This window comes from Salmo salar, chromosome ssa05 (genome assembly GCF_905237065.1).
Source record: "Salmo salar chromosome ssa05, Ssal_v3.1, whole genome shotgun sequence".
NCBI classification, from domain to species: Eukaryota; Metazoa; Chordata; class Actinopteri; order Salmoniformes; family Salmonidae; genus Salmo; species Salmo salar.
Window position 1 is genome coordinate 55,426,043 of NC_059446.1, and position 13,008 is coordinate 55,439,050.

Here is a 13,008-nt window from a genome sequence, read left to right on the forward strand (position 1 = left end):
CCTTATCTCACATCATTTGCTCACATTGTATATAGTCTTATTTATTATTTTTTTTTTATTCTACTGCATCATTGATTGTATGTTGTTTTACTCCATGTGTAACTCTGTGTTTTTGTATGTTGTCGAACTGCTTTGCTTTATCTTGGCCAGGTCGCAATTGTAAATGAGAACTTGTTCTCAACTTGCCTACCTGGTTAAATAAAGGTGAAATAAATAAAATAAATAAAATAAAAATTGACATGGCATAGAAAGTAGTCACATCAATTAAACAGGTCAACAACAACAAACGATACTGTATATAAGAGAACAAGTATTTCACGTACAGTAGAGCCATTGCAACAAGGATACAGTTTGTTTTGGAAACTGTGGCGTAGGAGCTTATGAAACAAGGGCTCCATTTCCTCAGCTTGTTCCATGAGTTAACCAATGACTCACTGTGATTGGATGTATGGATCCCGAGTGTCTAGCGTGAGTCAACCCTCCTCAGTGACTTTAAGGGCAGCCATCTACCTCATTCCCTTACATAACACACTGCTGTTTGTCCACCATTTCCGCCCAATTTCACTCCGGGGCGAGAGCTCATGTACAAGCAGTGGATAAAAAACACTATATACTAATCCAAATGCTCTTTACGATGGAAGGCACGGACGGACTGCCAACAGGCCTGGGAACAGACTGTCCTACAGTCCTACCATTGCTCCTGTAAAACCCGCCAACAGGAAACTCAATTCATCAGCAGCACCTATGTTTATGATCCATATTCCACCACCTTTTATAAAAAAGCAGGAGACGAAAGCGGAAGAGAGGAGAGGAAGGGAGATGGGCCAGAGGTGTGACAGGGCTGTAAATTGAGCGTTGTGTATCCCTGCTCTGGGCTGCACATCCGTTGGCCTGTCACGACATGTAGGTGAGTTATTGCCGTTTTGATAGAACTCGTAGAACTGTCCTTGACTGGGACAGACCCAGTTACATTGTATTTATTTGACCATTTAGTCATGAACATTGCTAAGAAGCTAAGAATCTAATTCAGTGTACACTAATGAGTGAGCTCTTTTTCCAAGGAAATGTAGAAGATAATGCACGAATAATACATAGGCATACCTTTTCTTTAGCTAAACACAGAATCAATGGTGTTGCTGGACCAGCCGGACAGGTTTGAAAAGGTCACGCATCACAGCCACTCTGTCAATGCATTATAAACACTAAACCTCCACTTAGCCTCAGCCTAACCATAACTCTCACGGAAACCTTTTTTATTATCAACAATATCTATGATTCATGACAGAGAGAAACTCAAAAAACCTTGGCCACTAGGAAGATTGTGTGTGTGAGTGAGTGAGTGAGTGAGTGAGTGAGTGAGTGAGTGAGTGAGTGAGTGAGTGAGTGAGTGAGTGAGTGAGTGCGTCTGTCTGTCTGGCTTGTCTGTGAGTGTGTGCGTACCCCTCACCCCTTACTTACGCCATAATTCCAGACAGGTGGAACATCTCGGCCGAGAGGTAAGCCATGTAGCTGTAAACGAACATGAAGAGGGGCTCGATGACGCGGGTGTGCGAGGTGAACCGGGAGGTGAAGGCCGCCAGGATACCGTAGATGGCGCCCACGGCGATGCCGCCCAGCGACACAATCAGGAAGCAGATGACCCCGAGGACCACGTCCATCGGCGTTACCTCACCTGCGCCAGAGTACTCCTCAAACAGGTGGTATAAGACCTAGAGAGGAGGGGGGGAGAGAGAGAGAGAGACCATCGAGACATGGCTCAAGTGTACAGAGAATAACAGAGCCCATGCCCGAGTGCTCCTCAAACAGGTAGTATAAGACCTAGGGAGAATGGAGGGGGTTTGACACTTTAGAGCCTACAATCGAAAATAAACCTGTTTGGATTCCGTTGGTAAAAGCATGGTGCTAGCACCCCAGGGTCATGTGTTTGATACCCGCTGGGACCACAAACGCATACACTCCCTGTACTGTGGATAAAAGTGTCTGCTGAGTGGCATGTAAACCAGTGATATTATATGGTCTAACGTTCTGGTATAGTCACTACAGGAAAGATAAACGTTTGCGTAATCTCTCGTGGACAGACGCACGTAATAAATGGTATCATAGCGTCTGTCAGGCTGTGGGATGCGACAACTAACAGGGAACTTTTTTCCGGGGCCCTGATTTTTCAGCACTGATAACTTGGCCAAACTATTTGAAGTGAACTGGTCCCATCAACAAGACAGCCAGTGTGTGGGTATAAAAAGCAGAGCATAAATATAGCAACAGGAACCGTTGTGCCTCATAATTTTACATTTACATTTTAGTCATTTAGCAGACGCTCTTATCCAGAGCGACTTACAGTAGTGAATGCATACATTTCATTTCAGTGCTGGCCCCCCGTGGGAATCGAACCCACAACCCTGGCGTTGCAAACACCATGCTCTACCAACTGAGCTACAGGGAAGGCATAATATATGCCACACAGCACACGACTTTATCCAAAGCAACTTACAGTAGTGTATTTTTAATTGGCCTATGTGATGCCTCCTTCACGCAAGGATGCAACTAGCAAAATAAAAAAACTTCAAAATGTTTTTTATACTTTATATTTTCAATGACCAACCCATAAGAGAGAGATGGTCCATCTCACAACTGTTTCAACAGAGGAAAGAGAAGGAAGCTGTGAGAGAAGATAATTGAAAATAAATGAGGGCACTGGGGGCCCACTAAACTGGGTCAGCTTTCGTACAAAGGTCACAAATCACCAAAACCTAACCAACCAATCCCTGGCGAGGAGCTAAATGTTAGCTAGAAGGTATGAAGTCAATTTCCAGTGACAGAAGTATGGTGGGATTTTCCTAAAGGACTAGGCCTAATTCAAATTGGGCTAATTTGGTACTAGGCTATTCTGATTTCTTGTGCCAGTCCAAACCAATATCCTGCCCACAGAAACAAGAACACAATCACAGGCCAACTAACAACTGAGTCCTCTTCATATGGAGGATGTACAGTGCCTTGCGAAAGTATTCGGCCCCCTTGAACTTTTCGACCTTTTGCCACATTTCAGGCTTCAAACATAAAGATATAAAACTGTAATTTTTTGTGAAGAATCAACAACAAGTGGGACACAATCATGAAGTGGAACGAAATTTATTGGATATTTCAAACTTTTTTAACAAATAAAAAACTGAAAAATTGGCGTGCAAAATTATTCAGCCCCTTTACTTTCAGTGCAGCAAACTCTCTCCAGAAGTTCAGTGAGGATCTCTGAATGATCCAATGTTGACCTAAATGACTAATGATGATAAATAGAATCCACCTGTGTGTAATCAAGTCTCCGTATAAATGCACCTGCTCTGTGATAGTCTCAGAGGTCCGTTTAAAGCGCAGAGAGCATCATGAAGAACAAGGAACACACCAGGCAGGTCCGAGATACTGTTGTGGAGAGGTTTAAAGCCGGATTTGGATACAAAAAGATTTCCCAAGCTTTAAACATCCCAAGGAGCACTGTGCAAGCGATAATATTGAAATGGAAGGAGTATCAGACCACTGCGAACCTACGAAGACCCGGCCGTCCCTCTAAACTTTCAGCTCATACAAGGAGAAGACTGATCAGAGATGCAGCCAAGAGGCCCATGATCACTCTGGATGAACTGCAGAGATCTACAGCTGAGGTGGGAGACTCTGTCCATAGGACAACAATCAGTCGTATACTGCACAAATCTGGCCTTTATGGAAGAGTGGCAAGAAGAAAGCCATTTCTTAAAGATATCCATAAAAAGTGTTGTTTAAAGTTTGCCACTAGCCACCTGGGAGACACACCAAACATGTGGAAGAAGGTGCTCTGGTCAGATGAAACCAAAGTCAAACTTTTTGGCAACAATGCAAACCATTATGTTTGGCGTAAAAGCAACACAGCTCATCACCCTGAACACACCATCCCCACTGTCAAACATGGTGGTGGCAGCATCATGGTTTGGGCCTGCTTTTCTTCAGCAGGGGCAGGGAAGATGGTTAAAATTGATGGGAAGATGGATGGAGCCAAATACAGGACCATTCTGGAAGAAAACCTGATGGAGTCTGCAAAAGACCTGAGACTGGGACGGAGATTTGTCTTCCAACAAGACAATGATCCAAAACATAAAGCAAAATCTACAATGGAATGGTTCACAAATAAACATATCCAGGTGTTAGAATGGCCAAGTCAAAGTCCAGACCTGAATCCAATCGAGAATCTGTGGAAAGAACTGAAAACTGCTGTTCAAACGCTCTCCATCCAACCTCACTGAGCTCGAGCTGTTTTGCAAGGAGGAATGGGCAAAAATTTCAGTCTCTCGATGTGCAAAACTGATAGAGACATACCCCAAGCGACTTACAGCTGTAATCGCAGCAAAAGGTGGCGCTACAAAGTATTAACTTAAGGGGGCTGAATAATTTTGCACGGCCAATTTTTCAGTTTTTTATTTGTTAAAAAAGTTTGAAATAGCCAATAAATTTCATTCCACTTCATAATTGTGTCCCACTTGTTGTTGATTCTTCACAAAAAATTACAGTTTTATATCTTTATGTTTGAAGCCTGAAATGTGGCAAAAGGTCGAAAAGTTCAAGGGGGCCGAATACTTTCGCAAGGCACTGTATGTAGCCTACTTCTGAAAATATAGTTTGGTTTTATTATATTGTACTGCATAGCATAGTGCTGTATAGTAATGTACTGCATGGCATTATCTTTTTTGGGGGATGACCCTGACGTGATTGTACTGTAATTCATTCATTGACTGTCTAGAATTGCATTGTACTGTATTGCACTGCATAACACTAAATACCACCCCATCCACCACTCACTCACCACAGTGACGGCATCATTGAGCAGCGACTCTCCGAACACCAGAATGTGCAGCAGCTCGTTGATGTGGATCTCCTCAAACACAGCCAGCACGGCCACCGGGTCCACGGCCGAGATGATGCTCCCGAACAGCAGGCAGGGCAGCAGCTCCACCTGGCTCAGGTACGTGCCCTCGATCTGGCACACGGCGTAGAGGAGACCCCCTACGAAGAAGGCGTTCCACAGGGTGCCAACCACGGCGAACATCAGGATGGTGCCGATGTTCTCCATGAAGGGCCGGATGGGCAGGAAGTAGCCCGCATCCAGGATGATCGGGGGGAGGAGGCACAGGAAGAAGAGGTTGGAGTCCAGCACGGGGGGTACATCCTCGCCCGCCAGCTTGATGAGGCCACCGACCAGGAGGCCCACCACAATGAGCAGACAGGACTCAGGCACGATGCTGGACAGCCGCGGGATCAGGTGGAACCCTGAGGGAGGGAGAGGGTGATTAGATGCATTGTTCTCGTTCATTGTTCTCATGGTTTACACTTTCTAGGCAGCATCTCGAATGTACCAGTCACATGAAACTTCAAACTCATTGAAGATAAGAACCAGAAAACAATCACCAGTGACTCACTGAACCTGTTTGAGTTAAAAGCCCCACCAAATGCATATTCCGTTTCTAAGTGAGCCACCACATTCATAGTGCTTAGTAAGGTCCAGATACTGCCCAATTCAAATGGATGAAATGTATCAACTAGTCGTATTAATTACCTCTGAAAAAAAGAAATCAGTATTCAGAATAAGCTTAGTTTATAAGTGGAACAGAAGCTAATTTAACATGGCAGTACTTGATTTCACATGTGCAATTTCAACAGTCCAGAATATGTCTTGGCCTCGTAGATATGGCTTGTGGGTGAGAATGCACAGGGGAAACAAACTTGATAGCTGTCCAGAATCTGCAAGTCAAAACAACCCTGAACATAAAACACACAACAAATAAAAGGGACAAAGAACCAGGAACAGAACACGAGAAGGGTCTGCTGCATACCACACACCCACAGTAAATCACATGCATTTCCTCAAAAGTGGAAATGGATATGCAAAACAAATTCCTCATAATATTAATCTCGTGACTCCATTCAAAGAGAAACCATTCACAGACAATAGGCCACACCCACTCCCATAGTGATCATATGACATCATCACCAAGGAAAACTTGACTGAAAAAGGTTCACTTCAACTTGACGTTAACTAGGCCTAAATGTAACAGAAAATTATACAGGATCTGCCAACAGTACTTTTTCTGATGGTTTATTTCCTAATCCCATTTCTTTGGGATTCATTTCAAGTAAACGATCGCAATTAGCTGCCATGGCTCAAGGCAACAGTTTGCTTGTCTCAACATTATGCATGCTCAGATACAGTGAGGGGAAAAAGTATTTGATCCCCTGCTGATTTTGTACGTTTTCCCACTGACAAAGAAATTATCAGTCTATAATTTTAATGGTAGGTTTATTTGAACAGTGAGAGACAGAATAACTACAAAAAAATCCAGAAAAACGCATGTCAAATATGTTATAAACTGATTTGCATTTTAATGAGGGAAATAAGTATTTGACCCCTCTGAAAAACATGACTTAGTACTTGGTGGCAAAACCCTTGTTGGCAATCACAGAGGTCAGACGTTTCTTGTCGTTGGCCACCAGGTTTGCACACATCTCAGGAGGGATTTTGTCCCACTCCTCTTTGCAGATCTTCTCCAAGTCATTAAGGTTTCGAGGCTGACGTTTGGCAACTCGAACCTTCAGCTCCCTCCACAGAATTTCTATGGGATTAAGGTCTGGAGACTGGCTAGGCCACTCCAGGACCTAAATGTGCTTCTTCTTGAGACACTCCTTTGTTGCCTTGGCCGTGTGTTTTGGGTCATTGTCATGCTGGAATACCCATCCACAACCCATTTTCAATGCCCTGGCTGAGGGAAGGAGGTTCTCACCCAAGATTTGACGGTACATGGCCCCGTCCATCGTCCCTTTGATGCGGTTAAGTGGTCCTGTCCCCTTAGCAGAAAAACACCCCCAAAGCATGTTTCCACCTCCATGTTTGACAGTGGAGATGGTGTTCTTGGGGTCATAGGCAGCATTCCTCCTCCTCCAAACACGGCGAGTTGAGTTCATGCCAAAGAGCTCCATTTTGGTCTCATCTGACCACAACACTTTCACCCAGTTGTCCTCTGAATCATTCAGATGTTCATTGGCAAACTTCAGACGGGCATGTATATGTGCTTTCTTGAACAGGGGGACCTTGCGGGCGCTGCAGGATTTCAGTCCTTCACGGCGTAATGTGTTACCAATTGTTTTCTTGGTGACTATGGTCCCAGCTGCCTTGAGATCATTGACAAGATCCTCCCGTGTAGTTCTGGGCTGATTCCTCACCGTTCTCATGATCATTGCAACTCCACGAGGTGAGATCTTGCATGGAACCCCAGGCTGAGTGAGATTGACAGTTCTTTTGTGTTTCTTCCATTTGCGAATAATCGCACCAACTGTTGTCACCTTCTCACCAAGCTGCTTGGCGATGGTCTTGTAGCCCATTCCAGCCTTGTGTAGGTCTACAATCTTGTCCCTGACATCCTTGGAGAGCTCTTTGGTCTTGGCCATGGTGGAGAGTTTGGAATCTGATTGATTGATTGCTTCTGTGGACAGGTGTCTTTTTTACAGGTAACAAACTGAGATTAGGATCACTCCCTTTAAGAGTGTGCTCCTAATCTCAGCTCGTTATCTGTATAAAAAGACACCTGGGAGCCAGAAATCTTTCTGATTGAGAGGGGGTCAAATACTTATTTTCCTCATTAAAATACAAATCAATTTATAACATTTTTGACGTGTTTTTCTGGATTTTTTTGTTGTTATTCTGTCTCTCACTGTTCAAATAAACCTACCATTAAAATTATAGACTGATAATTTCTTTGTCAGTGGGAAAACGTACAAAATCAGCAGGGGATCAAATACTTTTTCCCCCTCACTGTAGGCTAGCCTGGTCCCAGGGCCCAGTGTTTCAAAACTTTGTATCTTGATGAGAATGAAAAGAAATCCTAAAACATAATTCAACTTTGGCATTATGGGGTATTGTGTGTAGGCCATTGACACAACCTCAATTTAATCCATTTTAAATTCAGGCTGTAACACAACAAAATGTGGAAAAAGTCAAGGAGGTGTGAATACCTTCTGAAGGCACTGTACACTACAGTCAATTTAACATAATGAACCTTTGGTTTTCAGATGTAAGAATGTTTTTAAAACATTTCTTTGGTTGTAGGGCCTTTCACCTTTCTAAGTCCACAGTGAATCCAACCTTCCAGTGGGATAGAGATAATTCAGATTTTCAGCTTCAAAACTACACTCCTAGGGAAAAAAAGTGATTTCTAGAACCTTCCTCGGCTGTCCCCATAAGAGAACCCTTTGAAGAACCCTTTTTGGTTCCAGGTAGGAACCAGGTACGTGCCCTCTTCACGACTGTCGATATATGGTGCATCCCTAATTTCATTAGAAGAAAAATCCCTGATATTAAAGTGTGGGACGGCACGTTGGCAGCCCTTCAGCGAGGGTAGCGGTGGCACATTGGCAGCACCACCTGGTCAGGCTAGGACAGAGAATTAAAAAAATATTATTTCACCTTTATTTAACCAGGTAAGCTAGTTGAGAACAAGTTCTCATTTACAACTGCGACCTTGCCAAGATAAAGCACAGCAGTGCGACACAAACAACAACGCAGAGTTACACATGGAATAAACAAGCGTACAGTCAATAACACAATGGAAAGGAGATGAAAGGCAGGCATGAAGGCAGGTAAACTTCTCTTCTCCAACACTCACTCCTCACACACTGAGTATAGTAAATAAGCATGTCATCATTAGCAAATCAGACAGTTACATAATGATCAGGGTCCTTCTCGCTGTCAGAGGTTTTCAACGATAAGTGGTCAGGAGAGGAATGTGTGAAAAAGAGCAAGCGTTTACGGTGGGAAACAGTAGAGTCCGTGAATTATAAAATAATGAACATTGGCAATGTATGAGCAGATGATGCCTTCACTTAGCTTGAACGCGCTCAGCAAACTGCAATCTCCTGGGTTTACAGGGCATCTGATGTTTTTCATCAACTCAGTCAGCTGGAAGGCAACATTTTAAGCTTTGGACACACACTCTTTCACGGGCTAAACAAGGCCATCTCTATGGAGTCCAGAACACTGCCACACAAAGCTGCTGTTTTAAAAGTACTACAGTGCTAGCTCCGAGGAATTCCAGTGACAAACGGCCCAGAGAGGCCTAATCTTCCCATAAAGAGATGCGTGGTGCTTGGGGCACTCTTCTCCTTTCAACTGGCTTCGTAAGGAAACTGGCACCCTTCCACAATTTATTGGAAGCATCTTCACCATGTGGGCGAACAAAGGAGTTAAGATGACACTGACTGCTTGAAGGATACTACAAAAGGCTCAGGCTAGATTTGAGCATCACTCGTTTGAGAGCTTGACGTGTACCATTCTCACTCCGAGACCTGTGTTTAAGCATGATCTTTTGGAGCCAACTAGTGCTCTCAAATCGTATCCTGATGTCAACAGCAGATGGGAGTTGTATTCATAATATTGCTAACTTAGCTAGCTAACATACATTTTGGGAAAAGTTATATTAAGTGGCTAACTAGCTAGCTAGTGTTAACAACATTTGGTGTTCAATGAGAGAGCTAGTTAACCAGCTGAGCTAACAAGCAATGTAACAAAAGTATAATTTTGGATTTGAATAATCCTCCACCAACAGGATCAGCATTTCAGGAATCACAGTAGAAAGTGCTCGATGGACCATTCAATTATTAAGCCATTTAAACTATTCATTTTTTAAAGAAAACTCACTGGCTATCATGCAATTTAAGTGTGAGTTAGTCCGAAGGTGTTGGACTCGACGACAGTTGCTATCCATCGGAGCACTGCGATTGGTTGCACAAAATTCTGGGATGGGGCTTAGCAAAGGGTCAATTGTACTCCTCTGACAGGCTAATTATTCCACCCACTCAATAGAATAGATTACATAGAACAAGGTTGCCTAGGAACCCCACAACAGTGATTTATGCCAAACTACTTCTGAGGAGCTGTCCGAATGCCTCAGTCACTTCCAGGCTATTATGATAATTATTATTATTATGATAATCAGGCTGTTGTGTCATCAGCAAACTTGATGATTGAGTTGGAGACGTGCATGGCCACACAGTCATGGATGAACAGGGTATACGGGAGGGGACTGAGCACGCACCCCTTTGGGGCCCCCATGTTGAGAATCAGCGCGACAGAGGTTTTGTTGCCTACCGTCAGGAAGTCTACGACCCAGTTACACAAGGAGGGGTTCAGACCCAAGGCCCTGAGCTTAGTGATGAGCTTGGAGGGCACTATTGTGTTAAAAACTCTCTAGAGGTAATGCAGTCGGCATTTGATGGCGAGGTATTCCAGATCGGGAGAACAAAAGGACTTGAGTTCCTGTAAGTTAGCCCAATCATACTCCTCCACCTCTGTGTTTCCCGGAGAGTTCTTTGTTCCTGTCCGCGAGATGAACGGAGAACCCCTCTGGTTGTATGGACAGGGACAATCTATTCAGAGAGAGCCACGATTCCGTAAAACAGAGTATGTCTTTCTGGAAGGAGATCCTCACCCATGAGCTCATCTATTTTATTGTCCAGGGACTGAATGTTAGCGAGTAATAAACTCAGAAGTGGTGGGTGGCATGCCCACCTCCTGAGATTGACTAGGATCACACTTCTCTGGAGGTGACATTTAGGAGTATCACCCGGGATGAATGGGGCTGCCTCGGGCAGTTCAAACAAAGGATCCAGGTTGAATGTCTGGTGAATGACAGTAGGTAATAGTACTAGAAACGTTCTGAGCAAATAATGTAAGAAATAATACCAACACAAATACTGCAAAGTTGGCTAGGAGCTAGAAACTGGGTGACCATGTCTGTCGAAGCCATCTTGTACCACACCCTTCAACATGAGAGCAACCACAACCAGCGGAAAAATCCGGCACTAGTACATAAGAGCTTGTCGGACGTGTTGCCAGCTGAAAGAGAAGTACAAACAATATTGTAACTTTGGAGTTAGAGCTGACTGACAAGAATATCTTTGCTATCAAGCGAGGCATGCTTGTTACAAATTAGGCCTCTAGGGACTAATGCTCTAGATTTCTGAGGGGAGGAAGGAGTAATGCACTTAAGCCTATCACAAACTGTTACGCCTGTTTTAGCATGCTGCCACTGACTCTGAAAATAAACACCCTTTGTGTGTATAAAACACATTCAAAAGTCTACATAGCCTAGGGGTCCTTTTGATAGGGGATCCCACAGTGGATGAACATAAATAAACACTATCATACACCGAATGTAGCAAATAGTGTTTAGATGAGCAACATAAGTCTCCGGTTTATACAGATTTTGTTTTTTTTGTAATTTCAGAATCAACACTGTCAATAGTCAACAATACTAATTTATGTAAGCAGAACTCAAACTCAAGTTACTTGGCCCCTTAAGAGCTAAACTCTTTGGACTAATATTTAATCCCAGTGCTCATGGCAAAGGTTATTAGTAGTAGATGCATAGCAGGGTTGGAGTCAATTCCAATTAAATTCAGAAAGTACACCAAATTCCTATACCAATTTTTCCTCAATGAAAAGCAAATTGGAATTTCAGTGTTCTTCCTGATTTGAAATGGAATTGACCCCAACTCTGATACATAGCCTGCAAACATAGTTGTGTGCCTTCTATTTCCTCTGAGAAGTGACTCTGATCCGGAGGAAAATTAGGTTCCTGGACTCCCCACAAGCCATAAATAACCTGGCAGCAGCAACAGGTCAAATTCCAGAGATTCAGCAGGGAACCGGATACCAAGTTTGTATGTGTGTCAGTGACTATGCATGTGTTTGGAAAGGTCTGAGCTGTCAGCACTAGGTCTGCCGCATCTCCGCAATGCATTTTCTGATGTCTAAGGTTGTCACTCCATGTTATGACATTTCTCAATGCGTTGTTCATTTCAGTCTCGTGTCAGTCAAAAGACTTCCCTTTCAGTCAACTTCGGTAGAACATACCATGGAGAGTCACACTCTCGCGATTTCAGTTTAAGGCTCTAGAATCACGGCTGACAGGGCCAAATGAAATCTGCGCCTCACGGGAAGCCCCACCTTCCACAGGTGATAAGCGTGAGGCTCGGATTCATTCCTTGAATTATTCCGCTCTTCACCTCAGTTTGAACAGGAACGATTCACGCTACTAAAACAAACAATTAGAAAACAAGACTGTCTTACGTTGTGCCAACTAAACTGTCGGTTAGTGGCAGAGCGTGCTCACCCCCTGGACGTTGTGTGCTGAAGTTGGTATGGTTTCCTAATAAGGAAAAATTAGTTATTCCTCTAATTGCTTGGCCTGGCTATAGCAAGAAGTTAGATGGCTAACCCGACCGAAACGACAAAGGCTGACAAGCCGGATTCGTGTTTACGACCATACCCCAATGAATTAAACCCCTAGTCTATTGACGCACCGGTGCATCAATCCACACAGAACAAAAATAAACGTAAAATGCAACAACTTCAAAAGTTTTTTCTGAGTTAGTTAATATAAGGAAATCAGTCAATTGAAATAAATTCATTAGACCCTAATCTATTGATGTCTCATGACTGGGAATACAGATATGCCTCTGCTGGTCACATATACCTTTAAAAAGAAAAGTAGGGGCGTGGGTCAAAACAACCAGTCAGTATCTGGTGTGACCACCATTTGCCTTACGCAGTGCGACATCTTCTTCGCATAGAGCTGATCAGGCTGTTGATTGTGGCCTGTGGAATGTTGTCCCACTCCTCTTCAATGGCTGTGTGAAGTTGCTGGATATTAGTGGGAACTGGAGCACGCTGTCGTACATGTCGATCCAGAGCATCCAAACATGCTCAATAGGTGACATGTTTGGTAAGTATACAGGCCATGGAACTGGGACATTTTCACCTTCCAGGGATTGTGTACAGATCCTTGCAACATGGGGCAAAACATTATCATGCTGAAACATGAGGTGATGGCAGAGGATGAATGGCACGACAATGGGCCTCAGGATGTCGTCATTGTAACTGTGCATTCAAATTGCCATCGATAAAACGCAATTGTGTTTGTTGTCCTGTCATTAGCT

At 43.7% G+C, this 13,008-nt stretch overlaps 1 protein-coding gene across 2 annotated transcripts in view; it reads right to left on the reverse strand.

Annotated features, from left to right (window-relative positions):
- The window catches only part of LOC106605147 (sodium/hydrogen exchanger 1), a 49,866-nt gene that overhangs the window by 16,315 nt on the left and 20,543 nt on the right, over positions 1-13,008 (reverse strand). For both annotated transcript variants that reach the window (XM_014200499.2, XM_014200500.2), the window contains exons 2-3: positions 4,826-5,289; positions 1,459-1,709 (exon numbers count right to left, since the gene is read on the reverse strand). In XM_014200499.2, the coding sequence (XP_014055974.1) occupies positions 1,459-1,709; positions 4,826-5,289 (715 nt within the window). The remainder of the gene's footprint in view (positions 1-1,458; positions 1,710-4,825; positions 5,290-13,008) is intronic.